Here is a 22050-nt window from a genome sequence, read left to right as displayed (position 1 = left end):
ACTGTATAAGCTTAAGGTGGACAGCATAGTGATTGACTTACCTAGATCATGAGATGCTTACCACAATAAGTTTAGTGATCACCCATCATCACATATAGATACAAAATTAAAGGAACAGAAACTTTTTTTTTCCTTGGGCTGAGACCTCTTAGAATTTACTCTCAGCGACTTTCATAGATAACATAGAGCAGTGCTAATTATCTTTACCATGTTGTACATTACATCCCTAGCACATATTTCTCTTACAACTGGAAGTTTGTACCCTTTGACCGCCTTCATCCAATTACCCCTCCCCCATTCCGTGCTTCTGGTGGCCACAAATCGAATTTCTATTTCTATAAGCTTGTTTGTTTGTTTTTGAAGTATAATTGACCTACAGCACTATGTTAGCTCCTATCACACTACATAGTGATTCAGTACTTCCATACACTTCAAAATAATCACTACAGTAAATCAGGCTATGATATTCACCATAGAAAGATATTACATAACCATTGACGGTATTTCTCACACTCGAATTTCTTACCTGTGATATATATTTTGCAACTGAAGTTTGTATCTTAATCCCTCCCACCCATTTCTCTTCTTCCCCTACTCCCCTCCACTCTATCAACCACCTGTTTGTTCTCTGTATCTATGAGTCTGTTTCTGTTTTGTTATAGTTGTTCATTTTGTTCATTTGCTTTGCCTTTTATTTTCCACATGTAAGTGAAATCATACAGTATTTGTCTTTCTCTATCTGACTTATTTCACTGAGCATAGTAGCCCCAGGTCCACCCATGTTGTCGCAAAAACAAGATTCCATTCTTTTTTATGGCTGAGTAATATGCAATAGCCAATATTCTTGTCTATTGTAAATAATGCCGCAGTGAACACAGGGATGCATATATATTTTCTAATTGGTGTTTTCCTTTCTTTGGATAAGTGCCCAGAAGTAGAATTGCTGGATCGTATGGGGTTTCTATTTTTAATTTTTTGAGGACCCTTCATGTTGTTTTCTATAGTGGCTTCCCCAGTTTACATTTCCACCAACAATGTACGAGGATTCCCTTTTCTCTACATCCTCACCAACACTTGTTACTTTGTTGTCTTTTTGATAATAGCCATTCCGACAGGTGTGCAGTGGTAATCTTATTGTGGTTTTGATTTGCATTTCCTTGATGATTAATGATGTTGAGCATCTTTTCATGTGCCTATTGGCCATCTGTATGTCTTCTCTGCAAAAATGTCTATTTGAGTCCTCTGCCAATTTTTTTTTTTTTTTTTAATTTTTATGACTGTGTTGGGTCTTCGTTTCTGTGCGAGGGCTTTCTCTAGTTGTGCCAAGTGGGGGGCCGCTCTTCATCGCGGTGCGCGGGCCTCTCACTATCACGGCCTCTCTTGTTGCGGAGCACAGGCTCCAGACGCGCAGGCTCCAGACGCGCAGGCTCAGTAGTTGTGGCTCACGGGCCCATTTGCTCCGCGGCGTGTGGGATCTTCCCAGACCAGGGCTCGAACCCGTGTCCCCCGCATCAGCAGGCAGATTCTCAACCACTGCGCCACCAGGGAAGCCCCTCTGCCGATTTTTAATCATGTTATTTGTTGTCGTTGTTGTTGTTGACTTGTATGTTTTCTTTCCGTATTTTGGATATTAACCCCTTATCAGACACATCATTTGCAAGTATCTTCTCCCATTCAGTAAGTGGCCTTTTCCTTTTGTTACTAATTTCCTTTGCTGTTCAAAAGATTTTCGTTTGAACTTGGGCGGGGTCTGCGCCGCGGCCGCAGGCGGACGGCGCAGGTCGAGTCCCTCCTGTCCGCGCTCCCCGGCCCCGAGGCGGTCGATGGGACCGAGCGCCGCGGAGCAGGCGGCGGCGCCCGTCGCGGGGCTGGGACAGCGCAAGAGCCCGCCGGGAGGCTCGGGCACGGCGGGCCGCAGGACCTGAGCCCTACAGCTCGGGGAGCAAGCTGGTGGCGGGCGATGGGGCTGGAGCGGGGCTGCCGCCGCCGCCGCCTCCTCGGCCCCGCAGCGAAGCGCCGGGCAGCTCGGGAACAGGGCCCTGGAGCAGCTCTGCTGCGTCCCGTGTGGTTAATAACAATACTTGTAGTGGAAGGGATTGCTGTGGCCCAAAAAACCCAAGATGGACAAAATTTTGGAATCAAGCACATTCCTGCAACCCAGCGTGGCCTTTGGGTTCGAACCAGCAATGGAGGTCATTTTGCTGTACCAAATTATCCTGACTCATATCCACCAAACAAGGAATGTATCTACATTTTGGAAGCTGCTCCAAGTCAAAAAACACAGCTGACCTTTGAGGAACATTATTATATTAGAACCATCATTTGAATGTCGGTTTGATCACTTGGAAGTTTGGTTTCTCTCCACATGTAGATCGTTACTGTGGTGTGAAAAGCCCTCCATCAATTAGATCAACAGGGAGATTCATGTGGATTAAGTTCAGTTCTGATGAAGAACTTGAAGGACTGGGATTTCTAGCAAAATATTCGTTTATTCCAGATCCAGACTTTACTTACCTAGGAGATTGCCATTTTGAGCCGTCAGGAGCCGACGGAATAGTACGTTCGAGTCAGGTAGAACAAGGGGAGAAAACAAAACGCGGCCTAGCAGTTGATTGCATGTGGACGATTAAAGCTACTCCAAAAGATAAGATTTATTTGAGGTTCCTAGATTATCAAATGGAGGGCTCAAATGAATGCAAGAGAAATTTTGTTGCAGTCTACGATGGGAGCAGTTCTATTGAAAATCTGAAGGCCAGGTTTTGCAGCACTGTGGCCCACGAGGTAACGCGTAAAACAGGAGTTGGGGTGATACGGCTGTGGGCTGATGAAGGTAGGCGGCTTAGCACGTTCAGAACGCTTTTTACTTCCTTTGTGGAGCCTCCCTGCACAGACAGCACTTTCTTTTGCCATAGCAACGTGTGCATCAATAATTCTTTAGTCTGTAATGGGGTTCAAAACTGTGCCTACCCTTGGGATGAAAATCATCGTAAAGAAAAGAAAAAAGCAGGACTGTTTGAACAAATCACTAAAACTCACGGAACAATCGTTGGCATTGCGTCAGGGATTGTCTTGGTCCTTCTCATTACTTCTATTTTAGTACAAGTGAAACAGCCTCGAAAAAAGGTCATGGCTTGCAAAACTGCTTTTAATAAAACTAGATTTCAAGAAGAGTTTGATCCTCCTCATTATGAACTGTTTTCACCGAGAGACAAGGTGATGTCTGCAGACCTGTCGGAGGAACTGGACAGCTACAGGAGAGGCGGCGCTCCTCCACTGCGTCGCGGTGCATCCGCGACCATCACTGGGGATCGCAAGCACCCAGCATCAAACAAAGCAGGACCAACCTGAGTTCCATGGAACTTCCCTTCCGAAATGGTTTTGCACAAACGCAGCCAATGAAAACATTTAATAGCACCTTCAAAAAGAGAAGCTACACTTTCAAGCAGGCACATGAGTGCCCTGAACAGGCTCTAGAAGACAGAGTAACGGAAGAGATTCCCTGTGAAATTTGTCAGAGGGAGGGAAGATTCTGCACAAGTATCCATAGCCATCGATTTTTTTTTTAACATCTTTATTGGAGTATAATTGCTTTACAGTGGTGTGTTAGTTTCTGCTTTATAACAAAGTGAATCAATTATACATATACGTATATCCCCATATCTCCTCCCTCTTGCGTCTCCCTCCCTCCCACCCTAGCCATCGATTTTTAATCTTCTACTGAAGGTGACATTAATTATTAAGTATGTACGTATGTAGCCTATGGACCACCCATACTGTCTTCAGCAGCCAGCCCTTTTCTCCGGTCAGAACTAGGAAGACCTTCATTTCCCATTAACCTAATGTAATGGTGAAGTTTCTATTATCTCAGGCAGTCTATATATGTTAAGCCAACCAAGGAACTTACTCCATTCAGTAAAAAACAAAAAATAAGCCGCTATTGCTCAGTGTCCTACAAACAAAGCACCAGTTACATAGTAGCATTTGGAGAGAGGAGGGGTAGTGGTGCGCCAGGATCAGCTGCCTGCGGGTCTTAGCAGCAGGAAGACTGCTCTTGATTGATACAGCTCTGTCAATATTTTGATCCCACAGTAAGTTTAAAAGTAAGATTTTTCTTCACATTCCTTTTATTTTTTTCTTTTCACTAAATTTAATTTGTTTTATAAGCCAGTAATTTTACCCTTTCAGTTTCTTATGTAAATGGTTCATGTATCACACGTATTTCAATATAGGCATCTGTTCTAGAATTTGTCAAAATATAACTAGTTACTGCGGTAAGTGCCAATTAAGACGTAGAGTTGTGTTCTGTCCATCTGCTTCTTCTTGACTAGTTTCTATACTGCTGCCTTTTAATCACTGGATCCTTAGTCTTTATTTTCTGTGATATGATTTAGCACCTTTAAGTCATATTTTGTCTTAGTTATATTATACTAAAAAGTTTCATAATCCTGGGACGTATGCACCATTGCCAGTCATACCTAAAAACTTGAAAAAGATTAAAAATTTTTAGAAATGCTTTGAAATTTCCCAAGTTTTATCACATTCAGTGATAGCCCATCCATTCCTGTGAGCAAAAAGTCATTTAATGCATTTCGGGGGAGGCCTATCATTATATTTATTTCCAGTGTTTCTCATTACTAGATCTGTGTTTTTTGTTATTTTTATAAAAAGGTTATTTCACTCCCTTTGTGTTGGTTTATCTTATAGGATATGGTAACCAAGGTTGTATGAGAGTTAAAGGAAAATGCCTAAGAAACTGTATAAGCCTTTAGATTGCTTCTTCTTTGGGACAATACATTTTTCTAGTTCTTACCAAGAATAACAATTTCCACTTTTTTTAAAACTGCACTTTTGACCTTATTTTTTTATGGTATATAAACAATAATTTATAAACATGATATAAAAGCTCACTGCATTTTCTTAGACTTTTGATATTATTTGATACTGTACAAACTTTATTAAATCAAGATTAAAGAGCTACATGACAGATTTCTTTCAGTGTTCACATTAGCAGCTTTGTATACAAATATGCTGTGATGGAACTGTACACTATAATTTACTGTAAAGACCTTGGTAATGTGTACATAAGCATATGTTTCCTCTTGTTATTGCATTTAGTTTATGATAAATTTTTCACTGTGTGATATTTATTGTTCTAAATCACTACACAAATCTGATATTAAAATATACATTATTACATTAAAAAAAAGATTTTAGTTTGATATAGTCCCATTTGTTTATTTTGCTTTTGTTTCCCTTGCTTTAGGAGACATATCCAAAAAAAATTACTAATATTGAAGTTAAAGAGCATACCGCCTGTGTTTTCTTCTAGAAGTTTTATGGTTTCAGGTCTTACATTTAAGTCTTTAATCTATTTTGAATTTATTTTTGTGCATGGTGTGAGAGAGTAATCCAGTTTGATCTTTTGTATGTAGTTGTGTTTTCCCAATGCCATTTATTGAAGAGGCTGTCTTCCCCTCATTGTATATTCTTACCGCCTTTGTCATAGATTAATTGCCCATGTAAGTGTGGGTTTATTTCTGCTCTATATTCTGTTGCATTGATCTATGTGTCTGTTTTTGTGCCAGTACCATACTGTTTTTGTGTGTGTGTGATTCTCAACATTTTTATTTAAAATAATAGCAGTGGGGGGCTTCCCTGGTAGTGCAGTGGTTAAGAATCTACCTGCCAATGCAGGGGACATGGGTTCAAGCCCTGGTCCAGGAAGATCCCACATGCTGTGGAGCAACTAAGCCCATGCACCACAACTACTGAGCCTGCACTCTAGAGCCCGTGAGCCACAACTACTGAGCCCTCGTGCTACAACTACTGAAGCCCACGCACCTAGAGCCAGTGCTCTGCAACAAGAGAAGCCACCACAATGAGAAGCCTGCACACTACAATGAAAAGTAACCCCTGCTCGCCGCAACTAGAGAAAGCCCGTGCACAGCAACAAAGACCCAATGCAGTCAAAAATAAATAAATAAAATAAATATTAAAAAATAAATAAATAAATAACATGCTTTTTTAAAAAAATAAAATAAAATGAAATAATAGCAGTGGGGAATACGACCATATTTTCATATTTTCAAATGAACACTTTAAATAATCCCCAGTTTTTATTACTTACGTGTCCAGATTCTTACCAGTTGTGTTTGGCTTCTTTATCTTTCTTTTCTAGCCCTCACTGGGATCATAATTTTTCTTTCTGTCAAGGGAAGTTCATTTGTGGTGGTTTCTGGGCTATCAGGTTTGGCATGTACAGTTGCAAACACAGTTGGAGTGGCACTCACAGCTAACATACACTAACATTAACAGCAAGAAGAAGTTTTTTACATGGTGTTTCCTCTATGTGTATCATCCTACAAATTGCCTTCAATCATAGACTGAAGTACCATACTATTTTGATCACTGTACCTTTGCAGTATAGTGTGAAACCAGGGAGCATGACGCCTCCAGTTCTGCTCTTTTTAAAAATTGAAGTATAGTTAATTTACAATGTTGTGTTAATTTCTGTTGTACAGCAAAGTTATTCAGATATATATTCTTTTTCAGATTCTTTTCCATTATAGATTATTACAAGGTATTGAATACAGTTCCCTGTTTTATGCAGTAAGAACTTGCTATGTATCTATTTTATATATAGTGATGTGTATCTGTTAATCCCAAGCTCCTAATTTAACCCTCCTCTCTCCTTCCCCTTTGGTAACCGTTTCTTTTCTGTGTCTGTGAGTCTGTTTCTGTTTTGTAAATAAGTTCATTTGTATCATTTTTTTAGATTCCACATATAAGTGATATCACATGATTATTGTCTTTCTCTGTCTGACTTAACTTCACTTAGTATGATAATCTCTAGGTCCATCCTTGTTGCTGCTCCAGTTCTGTCCTTCTCTCTCAAGATTTTTTTTTTTTTTTGATTATTCAGGGTCTTTTCTGTTTCCATACAAATTTTAGAATTATTTGTTCTCATTCTGTGAAAAATGCTGTTGGTGTTTTAATAGGTATTGTGTTGAATCTGTAGTTTGCCTTGGGTTGTATGGTCATTTTAACAATATTAATTCTTCCAATCCATGAGCACAGTGTATCTTTCTATCTGTGTCATTTTCAATTTCTTTCATCAGTGTCTTACAGTTTTCCTAGTATAGATGTTTTACCTTCTTAGTTAGATTTATTCCTAGGTATTTCATTCTTTTTGATGTGGTTGAAAATAGAATTGTATCATTAATTTCTTTTTTTGGATAGTTCATTGTCACTGTATAGAAATGCAACAGATTTCTGTATAATAGTTTTGTGTCCCACAACTTTACCCAGTTCACTGATGAGTTCTAGTAGTTTTTGATCGTGCCTTTAGGATTTTCTGTGTATAGTGAGTGTCATGTCATCTGTAAAGAGTGACAGTTTTACTTATTTCATTCCAATTTGGATTCCTTTTATTTCTTTTTCTTGTCTGATTGCCATGGCCAGGACTTATAACATTATGTTTATTAAAAGTGGCAAGAGTCTTGTTCCTGATCTTAGAGGAAATGCTTTCAGCTTTTCACCACTGAGTATGGTGTTAGTTGTGGGCTTGTCATATATGGCCTTTATTAGTCTGAGGTATTTTATCACTATACCCACTTTGTGGAGTTGTTTTTTTTTTTTTTAATAAATGGATGTTGAATTTTGTCAAAAGATTTTCCCACATCTATTGAGATGATCATATGACTTTTAATCTTCAGTTTGTTAATGTGGTGTATCACATTGACTGATTTGCGGCTATTGAACAATCCATGCATCCCTGGATAAATCCCACTTGATTGTGGTGTATGATCTTTTTAATGTACCACTGAGTTCGGTTTGCTAATATTTTGTTGAGATTTTTGCATCTATGTTCATCAGTGACATTGGTCTGTAATTTGTGTGTGTGTGTGTGTGTGTGTGATATCTTTTTCTAGTTTTGGTATGAGGGTGATGCTGGCCTCATAGCATGAGTTCAGAAGCATTCCTTCCTCTCCTATTTTTTGGAATAGTTTGAAAAGGATAGGTGTTAACTCTTCTCTAAATGTTTGGTAGAATTCACCTGTGAAGCCATCTGGTCCTGGACTTCAGTTTCTTGGGAGTCTTTTTATTACTGATTCAATTTCATTATTGGTAATTGGTCTGTTCATATTTTCTATTTCTTCCTGGTTCAGTCTTGGGAGATTATACATTTCTAGGAATCTGTCCATGTCTTCCAGGTTGTCCATTTTATTGGCATATAATTGTTCACAATAATCTCTTATGATCCTTTATATATTTTGTGGTGTTTGTTGTGACTTCCTCTTTCTCATTTCTGATTTTATTTATTTGGGCCCTCTCTCTTTTTTCTTGATGAGTCTGGCTGAAGGTTTATCAGTTTTGTTTATCTTTTCAAAGAATCAGTTCTTAGTTTCATTGATCTTTTAAATTTCTGCTCTGATCTTTATTTTTTTTATACTAACTTTGGTGTTTGTTTATTCTTTTTAGTTACTTTAGGTGTAAGGTTAGGTTGTTTATTTGAGATTTTTCTTATTTCCTGAGGTACACTTGTATTGCTCTAAACTTCCCTCTTAGAACTACTTTTGCTGTTTCCCATAGATTTTGGATTGTTAATGTTTTCGTTTTCATTTGTCTCCAGGTAGTTTTTTATTTCCTCTTTGATTTCTTCAATGACCCATTGGTTGTTTAGTAGCACATTGTTTAGCCTTCATGTGTTTGTGTTTTTTGCAATTTTTTCCTTGTAGTTGATTTCTGGTTTCATAGCATCATGGTTGAAAAAGGTGCTTGATATGATTTCAGTCTTCTTAAATTTACTGAGACTTGTTTTGTGGCCTAATGTGTGATCTACCCTATAGAATGTTCCATGTGCACTTGAAAAGAGTGTGTATTCTGTTGCTTTTGGATGGAATGTTCTATCTATATCTATTAAGTCTACCTGGCCTAATGTGTTGTTTAAGGCCAGTGTTTCCTTATTGATTTTGTCTGAATGATGCATCTATTGATGTATGTGGGGTTTTAAAGAACCCTAATATTGTTGTTTACCGTCAACTTTTTTTATGTCTGTTAATATTTGCTTTTTGTATTTAGGTTCTCCTATGTTGGGGCCATATATATCTATGTGTATATCTAATGCTGGCCCACTGGTAGGTGGAGCCAGATCCTGGAGTCTCTGGCTGCAGGGCCTGAGGGTCCTGGAGCTGGTATCAGCCTGCTGGAGGGTGGGGTGAGGCCCAGGGGGTCCCTGGGCTAGTGCTGATGCACTGGTAGGCGAGTCCATGTCCTGGGCCCTCTGGTGGACAGGGCCAGATCCTGGGCCTTCTGGCGGATGGGGCCATGTCCCAGGTGGCTGTGAGCTCAGGGGGTCCTAAGGAAGCTGGCCTACTAGTGGATGGGCCTGTGTATCCACTCAACTAGCTACTTGGCCTGAGGCATCCTAGTACTGGTGTTGACAGGCTGGTGGGTGGGGCTGGGTCCCAATGCTAATAAGCTAGAGGGAAGATTCCAAAATGTCACTTGCCAGCACAGTGTTACTGTGGTAGAACGGAGCTCCCCAATAGAGCTGCTGCCAGTGTGTATATCCCCAGGATGATCTCCTGTTGCCTCCTGCCTCTCTGGGAGGCTCTCCAAGATCAGAAGGCAGGTCTGAACCAGGCTCTTTCCAGATTACTGCTTCTGCCCTGGGTCCTAGTCTGTGTGAGATTTTGTGTGCACCCTTTGAGAGTAGAGTCTCTATATCCTACAGCCCCCTGGCTCTCTGGAAAGTAAGCCCCACTGGCCTTCAAAGCCCAATGTTCTGGAAGCTCTTCTTCCTGGTTCAGGACCCCCAGGCTGGGAAGCCCAATGTAGGCTCATATCCTTCAGTCCTTAGGGAGAACCTCTGCAATTGTAATTATCCCGCATTTGTGGGTCGTCCGCCCAAGGGTATGGGTCTTGACTCTACCTTGTCTCCACCTCTCCTACACATCTTCTTGTGGTTCCTTCTTTATATATTTAGTTGTAGAAGATCTTTTCTGCTAGTCTTCAGGTCTTTCTCTTCAATATTTGCTCTGTAAATTGTAATATTGCTGTGCCTGTGGCAGGAAGTGAGCTCAAGTTCTTCCCAATCTGACATCTTGCCCACTTGCCTCAATATAAAGTTACTAATGAGATAGTTCACATGTTTAAATTTCATACTAAGTCTTCAAAATCTGGTATGTATTTCACACTTACAGCACATATCAATTTGGGCTATACACATTTCAAGTGCTCAATAGTCATGTGTAGCTAGTGGCTACTATATCAGACAGCATATGATCAAATCATTTGTAAATGTTCCATAGATAAAACTAAAAATGTGTATTTTCAATTTTTTATTTAAAAAAAAATCTTGCTGTGCCCAAATCTGAAATTATTTTCCCATTTAACTGAATTTTGGTGAATTTACATCTGGAATTTTAATAGTTTTTACTTTAAACATATAGCTGCTAGATTGGTGCACATAGGTTTATGACTGCTGTGTTTTCTTCATAAAGTTTGCTTCTTAAAAATGTTTAAGTGTGGTCAAACACCCCTAATATAAGATTTACCATCTTAACCATTTTTTAGGGTATAGTTTAGTAGTGTTAATTATACTCACATTGTTGTGCAAAGTAGTGCTAATTACACTCACATTGTTGTGCAACAAAACACCAGAGCTCTTCATCTTGAAAAACTGAAACTCTACGTCCCTTAAACAGCATCTCCCCATTTGCCCAACTCCCTAGTCCCTGGCAATCACCATTTTACTCAATGTCTCTAAGAATCTGACTACTCTAGGTACCTCATATAAGTTCATTCATGTTGTCGTATATGTCACAATTTCCTTCCTTTTTACATCTGAATAATATTCCATTGTATATACAGACCACATTTTGTGTACCTATTCAACTGCCAATGGACACAATTTGCTTTCACCTTCTGGCTATTGTGAATAATGCTGCTATGAACATGGGCATACAATTATCTCTTTGAGATGCTGCTTTCAATTCTTTTCGGTATATACCCAGAAGTGGAATTGCTGGATCATCTGGTATTTCTATTTTTAATTTTTTGAGGAGCTGCCATACTGTTTTCCACAGTGGCTGCACCATTTTACATTCCCACTAACAGTACACAAGGGTTTCAATTTCTCCACATCCTCTGCCAGGCATATTTTCTGTATTTTTTGCTTTGTTTTGTTTGTTTTTTGTATTTATTTATTTATTTATTTATTTTTTATTTTTTTTTTGTTTTTTGTATTTTTTTAAATGATAGCCATCCTAATGGGTGTGAGGTGACATCTCATTGTAGTTTTGATTTGCATTTCCCTAATGATTAATGATGTTGAGCATCTTTTCATGTGCTTATTGGTCATTTGCACATCTTTCGAGAAATGTCTAAGTCCTTTGCCCATTTTTGAATCAGGTCTTTTTGTCGTTTTTGAGTTTTAGGACTTCTCTATATATGGTGGATATTCATCCCTTATCAAATATATGATTTGCAAATATTTTCTCCCATTCTATGGTCTGCCTTTTTACTCTGTGATATCTTTTGATGTACACATTTAACATTGTTTCATGAACTCCAATTTGTTAATTTTTTAGGGACTTCCCTGGCGGTCCAGTGGTTAAGACTCTGCGTTTCCACTGCAGGGTGCACGGGGTTGATCCCTGGTCGGGGAACTTAAGTCCCTCATGCTGTGTGGCATGCCCCCCCCACCCCCCGCAAAAAGAAAACCAAAACTATCAGCAATTTGTTATTTTTCATTAATTATGCCTTTGGTGTAATTTTCAAGGAATCTTCTCCAAATTCAATGTTGTGAAGTTTTGTCCTATGTCTTCTTCTAAGAGTTTTATAGTTTTAGATCCTTGATCCATTTTGAGTTAATTTTTTATATGACATTAGTAAGAGTCCAAATTCATTTTTTACATTTGGATATTTAGTTTTCCCAGCACCATTTCTTGAAACGACTGTCCCTATTGAATATTCTTTGAACCCTTGAAAAAAGTAACTTGACCATGTATGTGAAGTCTATCTCTTTTAACTTGAAACCTTTAAAAGTTCACTTAAAAATTTAAAAAATATTAAAAAAATCTCCATCCAATCTATTTCTTTTGATGTAAGAATTCTGTTCATTCACACAATATAATTACTTTATTCCTTCCATTTAGTATAAGCTCATTCTTTTTGTGTTTCCTGTTTCCTTTTTTTATAAACAATATTATTTGTTGTTAATTTGGGAATTATCTGTTATTTTTCCATTTCCATGTAAATGCAGTACAGCATCTCCAAATCTCTGACATTCTTGCCTCCCTCTCACTTATAAGGGCCTGTGGGGTTAGGTTGAAACTACCCAGATAATCCATGGTAATCTCCTTATGGCAAGACCCTTAACTTAATCATATCTACAAAGTCCCTTTGCCATGTAAGGCAACATATTCACAGCTTCCAGAGATTAGAATGTGAACTTCTCTGCAGGGCCATTTTTCTGCCTACCACACACCATCAGCCTAAAGTTAAACCCAGATCTTATTGAAAACTTGAAAGTTTTCCTCTAAGTTATTGAAATTTTGTTCTGGTCTCTTCTTGGGGAACATCTGTCACCCACAGATTTCTACTTTCCAGGCTCTGTTGCTCTCATGTTGCTCTTCAATCCTATCTACTCTATTTTTCTGATGCATTCTGGGAGATGATCTCTGGAAGAGCATACTTCTACACTGATTTTACTTTCTGCATTATCAATTATGATCTTTACTGCTTTCAGTATGCATTAAAAAAATTCACTCTTTTGCTTCCTTCAAGTTAGTTACTGCCCCTCCCATAATATGAATATACTCATTTTCAACAAATGGTTTTGTTTTCATAAAGTTCCAAGGTAAAGAGTTCCTCTTTATTTTGCCAAATATAGATACCTCAAATGAAGCATTCTCCCTGATTTTACATTAAGTATTCTCATCCACTAAACAAAAACAAAAACAAAAAAACAAATAAGGAGCTTTCCTTAGAGAGCTCCACCTTAACAAAGCTTATTTCTGATTAGGTATTCTACAAGTTGCATATTAATAGGAGGAAAGAGTTCTGTAAGTTACTAATAAGTCCAAAATTCAGCTGCATGGGCTAAAGATGGAGAATAGACTATTTCATTAATGAGGTTGTTGACTCTTTCCCAGAGTGTAGTCACATTAGATTGCTGCGTATGCTCATTGGTGGTCGTTGAAATTATACAGAAAGAGTTCAAAGGAGAGTAGGAGAAGAGGAAATGAATCTGTGTTTACTGAGAAAGTGGAATTAGAAATTCCTGGACAAGTAAGCATTTGGGTGAATGATTGCCCAAGATGAAGAGGGACTCCCTCCCTGTTTGGAGACAGAAGAGTGGAATCACAGGGGAAAGAAGACTGATCCTTAATGGTTATTTGAAGAGAGTATTCTTTCTTTCAAATACTTTCTGTTGTGTGAGATAAGCTGAACTAGAACTAGTTAAGTGTGGCGCTCCAGCGGGGAAGTGTCTATCTGGATTCTGCTAAGATGACGACAGGTCCCCAGGTCTCTTGGAGCTCACAGGAACACACTTTTCCCTGCCTGGTGTGTTCTGTGGGGTGGTGCTAGTGATTCCATGGAGGGAATCCAACGCAGGGGACTTGAGATGTTCACTTTTGCACCAGAGGAAATGCTTTTCTTCCACTCTGAAACCCATTCAAGCCTTTCCATAAAAGAGGAATACTTGGGCTTCCCTGGTGGTGCAGTGGTTGGGAATCTGCCTGCCAATGCAGGGGACACGGGTTCGAGCCCTGGTCTGGGAAGATCCCACATGCCACGGAGCAACTAAGCTCGTGTGCCACAACTACTGAGCCTGCGCTCTAGAGCCTGCAAGCCACAACTACTGAGTCCGCGTACCGCAACTACTGAAGCCCGTGCGCCCAGAGCCCGTGCTCCACAACAAGAGAAGCCACCGCAATGGGAAGCCCGCACACTGCAATGAAGAGTAGCCTCCGCTCGCCGCAACTGGAGAAAGCCCGCGCGCAGCAACAAAGACCCAATGCAGCCAAAAATAAATAAATTAATTTAAAAAAAAGATTTTCAGTTTTGAAAATTCTTTTTTTTTTTTTTTTTTTTTTTTGGCCACACCTCGCAGCTTGCAGGGATCTTAATTTCCTGAACAGGGATTGAACCAGGGCCATGGCAGTGAAAGTGCCTAACCACTAGACCACCAGGGAATTCCCTGAAAATTCCTTAAATGTTTTCTATTTCTGTAAAAGGGAAACTTTCCACTTAGCAGTACTAATCCAGGATATATCAAAACTGAACGCTGTCCTTGCCCTCAACTATTCTAATTACCCAGAGCGGTTGAAGATCTAAGACCTCTGTGTCATCTTGGTGTGCCAGACTCTTACTGGATTCAACTGAAGACTTACCTGACCACTGAACAACGGGGACTTATTTTAACTATTTGTATACAAATGCACTTATTTTGCTCTATCTAGAACGGTAGTTTTCTACCCTTAATTAGCATAAGCACCATGAAACTGTGCACCTTCCTTCCTATCACTTCAAAACTCCTAACATCCCTTCTGTCCCTGCTCCCCATCCCTTCCAGCTCCCTCAACAACCATGAATGTCTTCAACAGTGTGTTCCCTTGCCTGGCAAGGAAATGAACTCATTTTTGAAAAGCCCAAGTAGTCTGTTTTATTCTGTTCCTGCTTGAACAGAGTATATAAGCAGCACTGCCGAGGTACTTCAGTGACTGTTTAGTTGACATGGTTTTAATAGACTCCGCGTGTCCCTGTAGGAGAGTGGTGGCTGAATCCTGTGTCCCTGCTGTGTATTTTTTGCATGTCATTCCATGGGGATTGAACTTTAAAGGACCAAAGGGTATCTAAACTCAATCTCATATATTCTAAGTTTGTTAACAATGTGCTCAGGTCACATGACTTTTCCGTAAAGAACTAAGAACATGCTGCATTTTCAGTCTGTCCAGTTCAGTTGTCTTTTTGCTCTCATGCCTCACGCAAACCTTTCCTTGGGAGAGGACCAAGGAGGATGGAACATTTTGCAGTGGACTATCCTAAGGCAACCATGCCCCCTTTGGGGGCATAAATTGTGCCAACAGAAAGCTATCCTCTCAGATGTGTGTGTGTTTCATCACTCAAACAATATTCCAAACTTTCCACTATTCCAATCTTTGTGGCTTTTGTCAATCTAATTTGAAATGAGATACATCATGCACATGGCAATGGGATAGTTTTGTGTAGCCTTATGGAAATGCTTTTTTTTTTTATTGTTTTATTTTTGGCTGTGTTGGGTCTTCGTTTCTCTGCGAAGGCTTTCTCTAGTTGTGGCAAGCGGGGGCCACTCTTCATCGCGGTGCGCGGGCCTCTCACTATCGCGGCCTCTCTTGTTGCGGAGCACAGGCTCCAGACGCGCAGGCTCAGTAGTTGTGGCTCACGGGCTTAGTTGCTCCGTGGCATGTGGGATCTTCCCAGACCAGGGCTCGAACCCGTGTCCCCTGCATTAGCAGGCAGATTCTCAACCACTGCACCACCAGGGAAGCCCCTGGAAATGCTTTTTTACATTTCCAGCATTCATAGTTGTAGAACCAGTTTGGGTACAGCTAGCAATTGAATAAAGTTTTTGAGTCATCACCACCACTGTTTTTTTTTTTAATTACTGTTTAAGTCAAGTTATCTGAATAGTGTCTTAAGGATCCTATTAACTAATGGTAACCATGAGGAATTTACTTAAGTATTTTGCCCAAGCCTTTGGAGGGAACACGCTCCCTGCTAACACCGACTTCAATCCAATGAAACCAATTTCAGACTTCCGACCTCCAGATCTCTAAGAGAATAAACAGACACCGTTTCAAGCCACCAAGTTTGTGGTAATTTGTTACAGCAGCCATAGGAAACTAATACATCAACCTATGCCAGGTTTACCTGTTTTAAAAAAGCCTAGGTTTACCACTATATTTAAGCAGTCAACTCTTACTATGTCACCAGCATTATATAGAACTAAAAACCATCTGTAAGCCAGGAGTATTATTAATATATTCATACCTCTTACTACTTTGTGCTAAAAAATTGAAGTAAACATATTTACCTTCGCAATGTTAACTTCAGAGCGAGCTACTTGGCTCACACTTCAAACAAAATGGAAAGGCAAGGTTCAAAGTGCGGTGGTGAACATTTTGTCTTAGTACCATGAAATAATCACTATCAGCCTTGGGATGTTTAATAAATAGCAAAGAGCATACAGATATTTACCACAGTTTTAAAGAAAAACAGAGGTCCCATTCTGTGGTCCCAACAACAACAAATAGGCATTGCCTTGATCTGTTTCTAAATTCTTGAGTACAGTCGTTTTGAAAGTAGAGTTCGCTTGCAATCTTCAAAAAAAAAAAAAAAAAATCCTACTCTTCCTCAAAATGCGCTCTGAATTAAATGTGGACCGGAATCACTTGGTGTCAAGGCGTAGCAACTGCTCTTTGCCATTTATTGTCATGGACTTTAACTCTCCGTCTTCTTCCACCTCTATCCTTTCTTGGCCATTCTCAATGATTCTCTTGGTGGTGATCTTCTTGCCATTAATGATTTCGGTGGAAGTCGACATGGATTTGAAGTTGCCCGTCCCACCACTACAAGACATGGAGCAGGAAGAAAGGCCCCCATTCCCCAGGGAACCAAAGGAAGTAAATCCTGTATCAAAGGAAGAAAAACCACCTCCGAATGCTGGAAATTCACTGAAGGTGGAGAAAATCGGTGCGAACCCTCTGCTTCTGCTTCCGCGGGAGCTCCTCCGACCGCCCAAAATGTTCTCAAGCGGGTCTCCGAAGAAGTCAGACGAAAACGGGTCCCGGCCGCCGAAGAACTCCCTGAAGACGTCGGCCGGGTCACGGAAGGTGAAGACGCACTCGAACGGGTCCTCGAAGGGCCTGCCGCCACCGCTGCCCTCCACTCCCGCCTCACCGTATCGGTCGTAGACGTCCCTCTTCTTGGCGTCTGACAACACCTCGTAGGCCTGGGCCACTTGTTTGAATCTCCTCTCCGCCTCCTCCTTGTTCTCAGGGTTTTTGTCCGGGTGCCACTTGAGCGCCAGCTTGCGGTACGCCTTCTTGATGGCCTCGATCGACGCCTGGCGGGGCACGCCCAGCACCTCGTAGTAGTCCACCATGCTGGACGGCTCGGCACGGCCCGCAGGCCAGGGAGAGGGCGAGCGGCGCGGCCGTCAGCCTCGGGGCACAGGCCAGAGTGCCCACCAGGCCAGGCTGCCCGGAGGGCCCGCCCCTTGTGACGAGGCCCGCGTCTCATTGGCCGAGGCCGCATCCCAGAATGCTCTCCCCACGAGGCGCTCTGTGACGTGTTTCACGCAGGCGCGGAGGCCCCGCCCACTCATTCACTCCGTCCACCCGGCCCTCAGCTGACCTGTGGTCGGTCTCCAAATAGGGGCAGTGGCTCTGAATGCCTTAGGAAATGCTTTTCTTAAAATAGGGTTTACGTCAGGGTTCCCCTCGGCCTGAGGTAGGGGTAGAGCAACAGGAGTGAGTTTAGTCCGACCCTGGGCTGAAGGACAGTCGTATCATTTGTCTAGGACAGCATTTCTCCAACTTTTTGGCTTCAGGACCCTTTTGATTTTATGTGGGTTATATCTATCAGCACTTACTCCATTAAAAATTAAAACAGCCAAAGTTAGTCAATTTAATAACGATAAACCCATTACATGCTAACATAAATCATATTTTTATGGAAAAATAACTATTTTTCAAGCCAAAGAAATTTAATGAAGAGTGGTTTCATTTTACATTTTTTTCATCTCTCTGGCTTAACAGACAGCTAGGTTTTTATATCTGCTCCTACATTTAATGTATTGCTATATCACGTGTCATGTAGCCACTGGGAAATTCCACTGTACACGAAAGTCAAATATCATTATCATGGAAATAGTTTTAACTTTGGGAAATTCTCTGATGAAGTCTTGGGGATCTCGAGGGGGCTGTGGCCCATAGTTTGTGAACACCTCGTCTAGTATATCAAAATGATTAAAGCTTGTTTGGCCATGTTTATAGTGCTGTGGGTAAACTTGGGTTTCAATGATTACTTCTGCTAAAACTGCTGTATCATAACCATGATTTTCTTTTTGACATCTGACTTCTTTCCACCTCCTCCTTATTCTCTCCCTGACTCTATATTCTTTGCTTTCATAAATGGTGAGGCAACACCAATAAAGGTCACTTAGTTCTAAGAGGAAATGATTAACCAATGAACTCTCAACATTTCATCATGAAGGGTAGTAGATCCAAAAGGGTGCACCATTTCACCATGACAAACTGCTGACTCCATATCGCCTGGAGAGACTGAAGCCCTGAACTTGGCATTTGCTAAGCACGCAATAAACAGTAGTAGGAAGCAGATTGGGAGTAGAGTCCGGTGTAAACAAAGCAATATGGAAAAATACCAGGTGTGTTTTGGGAGGGTTAAGTGATCCAGAACGGCAGGAGGGAAAGGGGCAGAGGGAGGGGTTAAGCAGAAGGGCTAGAGAGGAGGAGTGAGCTGGAGTCCACCGCAGGGAGTTCCGAGGGCAAGGCTGAGGAGTCTGAATTCTATTCTGGGCCCTAGGAATCTGTTGACCAAGGTTTCAGGGGTGGTGGTGGCGTGGGGACAGCTGATGCAGGGAGCCAAAAGGGACAGGTAGGGATTAGGGGGCTTGGCGGTTGAGGCCCTGAAGCAGGACCATGGCAGGTGGGTCTGAGAAACAGTGATAGAATGATCCGGATTCAGCACTTTCTTGCTTGGACATGGGGCCTAGAGCAAAGGGAGAAGGGGTGTCACATCCATACAGAGACATTTACTGAGTCTTACTGTCTGCAAAACCATGGACGGCCACCTGCGTGAGAGAGTGGTTCCAAAGCTGAACCTGTGGACATATATATGTATATATATGTGAATAGATAGATACATAGGTAGAGGCGGAGACACAGAGAGAGTCTAGTAGCAGAGACAGACAGGCAGACTGCTAAGGGGTACAAGGCAGAATAAAGCAAAATGCTACAGAGGTTTAAGGAAGGTGGCTTTGTTTCCCCCTGCAGGGTCCCACAGATTATCCAGAGGGCCAAAGACTTGTTTATGTAGCCCTTTTAGTTTAGTAACAAGCAGCTCCAATCTGATTCCATAAAAAGAACTAGGAATCTGTGGAGTGGTGGGTTTCTTAACTATTGGCTTCAGCTTTAAAAGAAATCACCTTCCAATGGGTTCCAGGAATGCTCTTGCAGACGCCCCACTCTTCAGTAGCCCCTAAAGCAAGACTACATCACTGCCCTGCTCAGTTTCCTTGGCCACCCATGCTCCCCCACCAGGGCACATCTCACTCTGCCCTGTAATTGCCTGGTTGTTTGTCCACCAGAGCCCTCTTGACAGGCACAGACCGTTTCTAACTTGGGTTTGTGGCCCCAGCTCCTAGCATCGTGCTGGGAGAGCCAAGACTTCCCATAAATATTTGATGAGTGGGGGAATTAACAATGGATTTTGAGTGTCAGATCTTCACAGGTTTCAGGGCAGGAGCTTTATCGAATTGCTTAGTAGTGGTTCTTGGTCATAATTTTTGACAGTGTGTGGATTGTCTGCTATTCATATTGGTAAAGAACATTCCCTGGTCATGGGCAGAGTCACGATCCCAAACCATCCAAGTGCACAGAGGCCTCAAAAATTTCTGAGTTTCTGCGTCGTGCAGGAAAGCCACAAAATCATTACCGTGGTGACTGTGTGTACTTACAGCCCCTTTTCTCTGTGTGATCTACAGATGAACTCTCACAACATTGAGACTTCGGAAGAATTACTGCCCTTACTGTTTAAACTGGGCTATGAATTTCAGAATGGCAGATAAGCGCACACCAATGAGCAAAAGCATTGCTACCTCTTTCCTGTTCACCCAGAATCTTGGTCCTGGAGAATTGCTGAGTGTCTGGGCAGGGCAGGGAGGGCAGGGAGCTTCAGAGTACATGAGTGTGAGCACGTGCACACATGTGCACCCATACGTAAGCACACACAAGACTGGAGGTCTGTGGAGGAAGGATGGTGGTACAGGGAAAAGGGACTCTAAGTAACTACTCTAAGTACCGGAATGAGGGGGACCCAGTGAACATGCCCCACAGGACATCAATTTAAGTTAGCAGTTTCTCCATGAACCTCCTAACAGATCCCCAAGTATGGGCCAGTGATGTCCATAGTGAAAACTTTGGGCTCTGTGCTTTCATCCTGGGGTTGCGTCAAACAAGGATGGATCCCAAAAGGAAAGAGCGAGGTGCTCGGTTCTGTCTGCACTCCGATTTGCCCTTTCTTGGGGAGGGGCACTTCTATTCGGCAACTACCATACTTGGCTCCCTGACCCTTCGCCCGATCTTCGGAGCACCAGCTAGTGCTGGGTATTGCTGTGGGAGTACATTCTACTTAATCCCGAAGTCCTGCCATCTGCCTTCTCTCCGTTTATTTTGATTGGGTCATGACTGTGGGGATTACAGCTCTACTTCTGTCTTCTGGTCTGTTGTCCATTTCCATCTCAGTCTTAATACTGTTGTCTGGGCCCTGCTTGAGGCCATGGGGAGTTGTGGTTAAGAGGCAGTGCTTCCAGGCTTCCACACCCAGGGCCTGGGTCTCAGATCTGCCACTTAGTAAATACAGGACTTTGGCAAATCACTCCATCTCTCTGAGCCTCAGTGTCTTTGTTTGTAAAATGGGAATAAGAGTATCAACTTTTACAGCACAGTTCTTGGGGATTACCTAAGATGTGTTGTAAAGTACTAAGCGTCATACCTGGCACACAGCATATGTTCAATAGATACGTGTTCCTCTTAGTATTTTTGTTCATCTTGCCTCTTCGCCTTCAACTGATCATCAGAATTTCCCAAAGTGTCTTCTTTCCCCTAGACGTTGGGCCTGTGTGATGAGCACAGTTGACCTTTTGTTGCCTGATCTCTTTTGGTTTCTTATTTACTGAGTGCTCTCTCACTGCCTCCCCGAATGGATATAGATCTGCCCTGAGAAAGGCCTTCTGTGCACACAGACTTGAGTTGGGCTTCCTTTCCCATCATTCTCTACTCCAGCAGCATTCATTTCCTTCTTACCTCCTAGGTCACAACCTCTGATGTGTCTGTTTATCTGTTTAGATTGTCAGTCTGTCTCTCCAGATGGAGCATGAATTCTGGGGAGGTGGGAGACACATCTGTGGTGGTTTCTGCTGGAGCCTCCAAGCCCAGTACTGTGCCAGAATCAATAGATGTTGGCTGGATGAATGAATCAAAAAATGATGCAGTGGCTGGGTCTATCTATCTATCTATCTATCTATCTATCTATCTATCTATCTATCTCACAATGGACTATTACTCAGCCATAAAAAAGAATGAAATGATGCCATTTGCAGCAACATGGATGCAACTAGAGATCATCATACTGAGTGAGGTAAGTCAGACAGAGAAAGACAAATATCATATGATATCACTTATATGTGGAGTCTACAAAATAATACAAATGAACTGATTTACAAAATAGAAACAGACTCACAGACGTAGAAAACAAATTTATGGTTACCAAAGGGGAAAGCGGGGGAGGGATAAATTAGGAGTGCTGGATTAACACATATACACTACTACATATAAAATAGATAAACAACAAGGGCCTACTGTATAGCACAGGGAACTATATTCAGTATTTTGTAATAACCTATAATGGAAAAGAATCTGAAAAAGAATATATATATATATATATATATATATATATGTATATATATAACTGAATTGCTTTGCTGTACACCTGAAACTAACACTCAACCGCAAAATGGGCAGAAGACATAAATAGACATTTCTCCAAAGAAGATATACAGATTGCCAACAAACACATGAAAGGATGCTCAACATCACTAATCATTAGAGAAATGCAAATCAAAACCACAATGAGGTATCACCTCACACTGGTGAGAATGGCCATCAACAAAAAATCTACAAAAAATAAGTGCTGGAGAGGGTATGGAGAAAAAGGAACCCTCTTGCACTGCTGGTGGGAATGTAAATTGATACAGCC

At 41.4% G+C, this 22050-nt stretch overlaps 2 protein-coding genes and 1 pseudogene across 3 annotated transcripts in view; 2 read left to right on the top strand and 1 right to left on the bottom strand.

The window, feature by feature from the left end:
* LOC309630382 (UDP-glucuronosyltransferase 1A1-like) overlaps window positions 1–22050 on the top strand; it is a 38864-nt gene that overhangs the window by 4002 nt on the left and 12812 nt on the right. The gene's annotated exons all lie outside the window — the stretch shown is intronic.
* On the top strand, window positions 1348–11186 carry LOC309630381 (neuropilin and tolloid-like protein 2 pseudogene; annotated as a pseudogene). Its single transcript has one exon. The product of its transcript is annotated as a neuropilin and tolloid-like protein 2 pseudogene (transcript).
* LOC309630395 (dnaJ homolog subfamily B member 3-like) lies at window positions 14102–20960 on the bottom strand. The gene has a single exon (XM_082395615.1). The coding sequence runs from the start codon at window positions 17153–17155 to the stop codon at window positions 16439–16441; it is 717 nt and encodes a 238-aa protein (XP_082251741.1). The 5' UTR covers window positions 17156–20960; the 3' UTR covers window positions 14102–16438.

This window comes from Balaenoptera borealis, assembly GCF_965194805.1.
Source record: "Balaenoptera borealis genome assembly, chromosome: 6".
NCBI lineage: Eukaryota > Metazoa > Chordata > Mammalia > Artiodactyla > Balaenopteridae > Balaenoptera > Balaenoptera borealis.
This window is presented reverse-complemented; position numbering and strand designations above follow the sequence as displayed.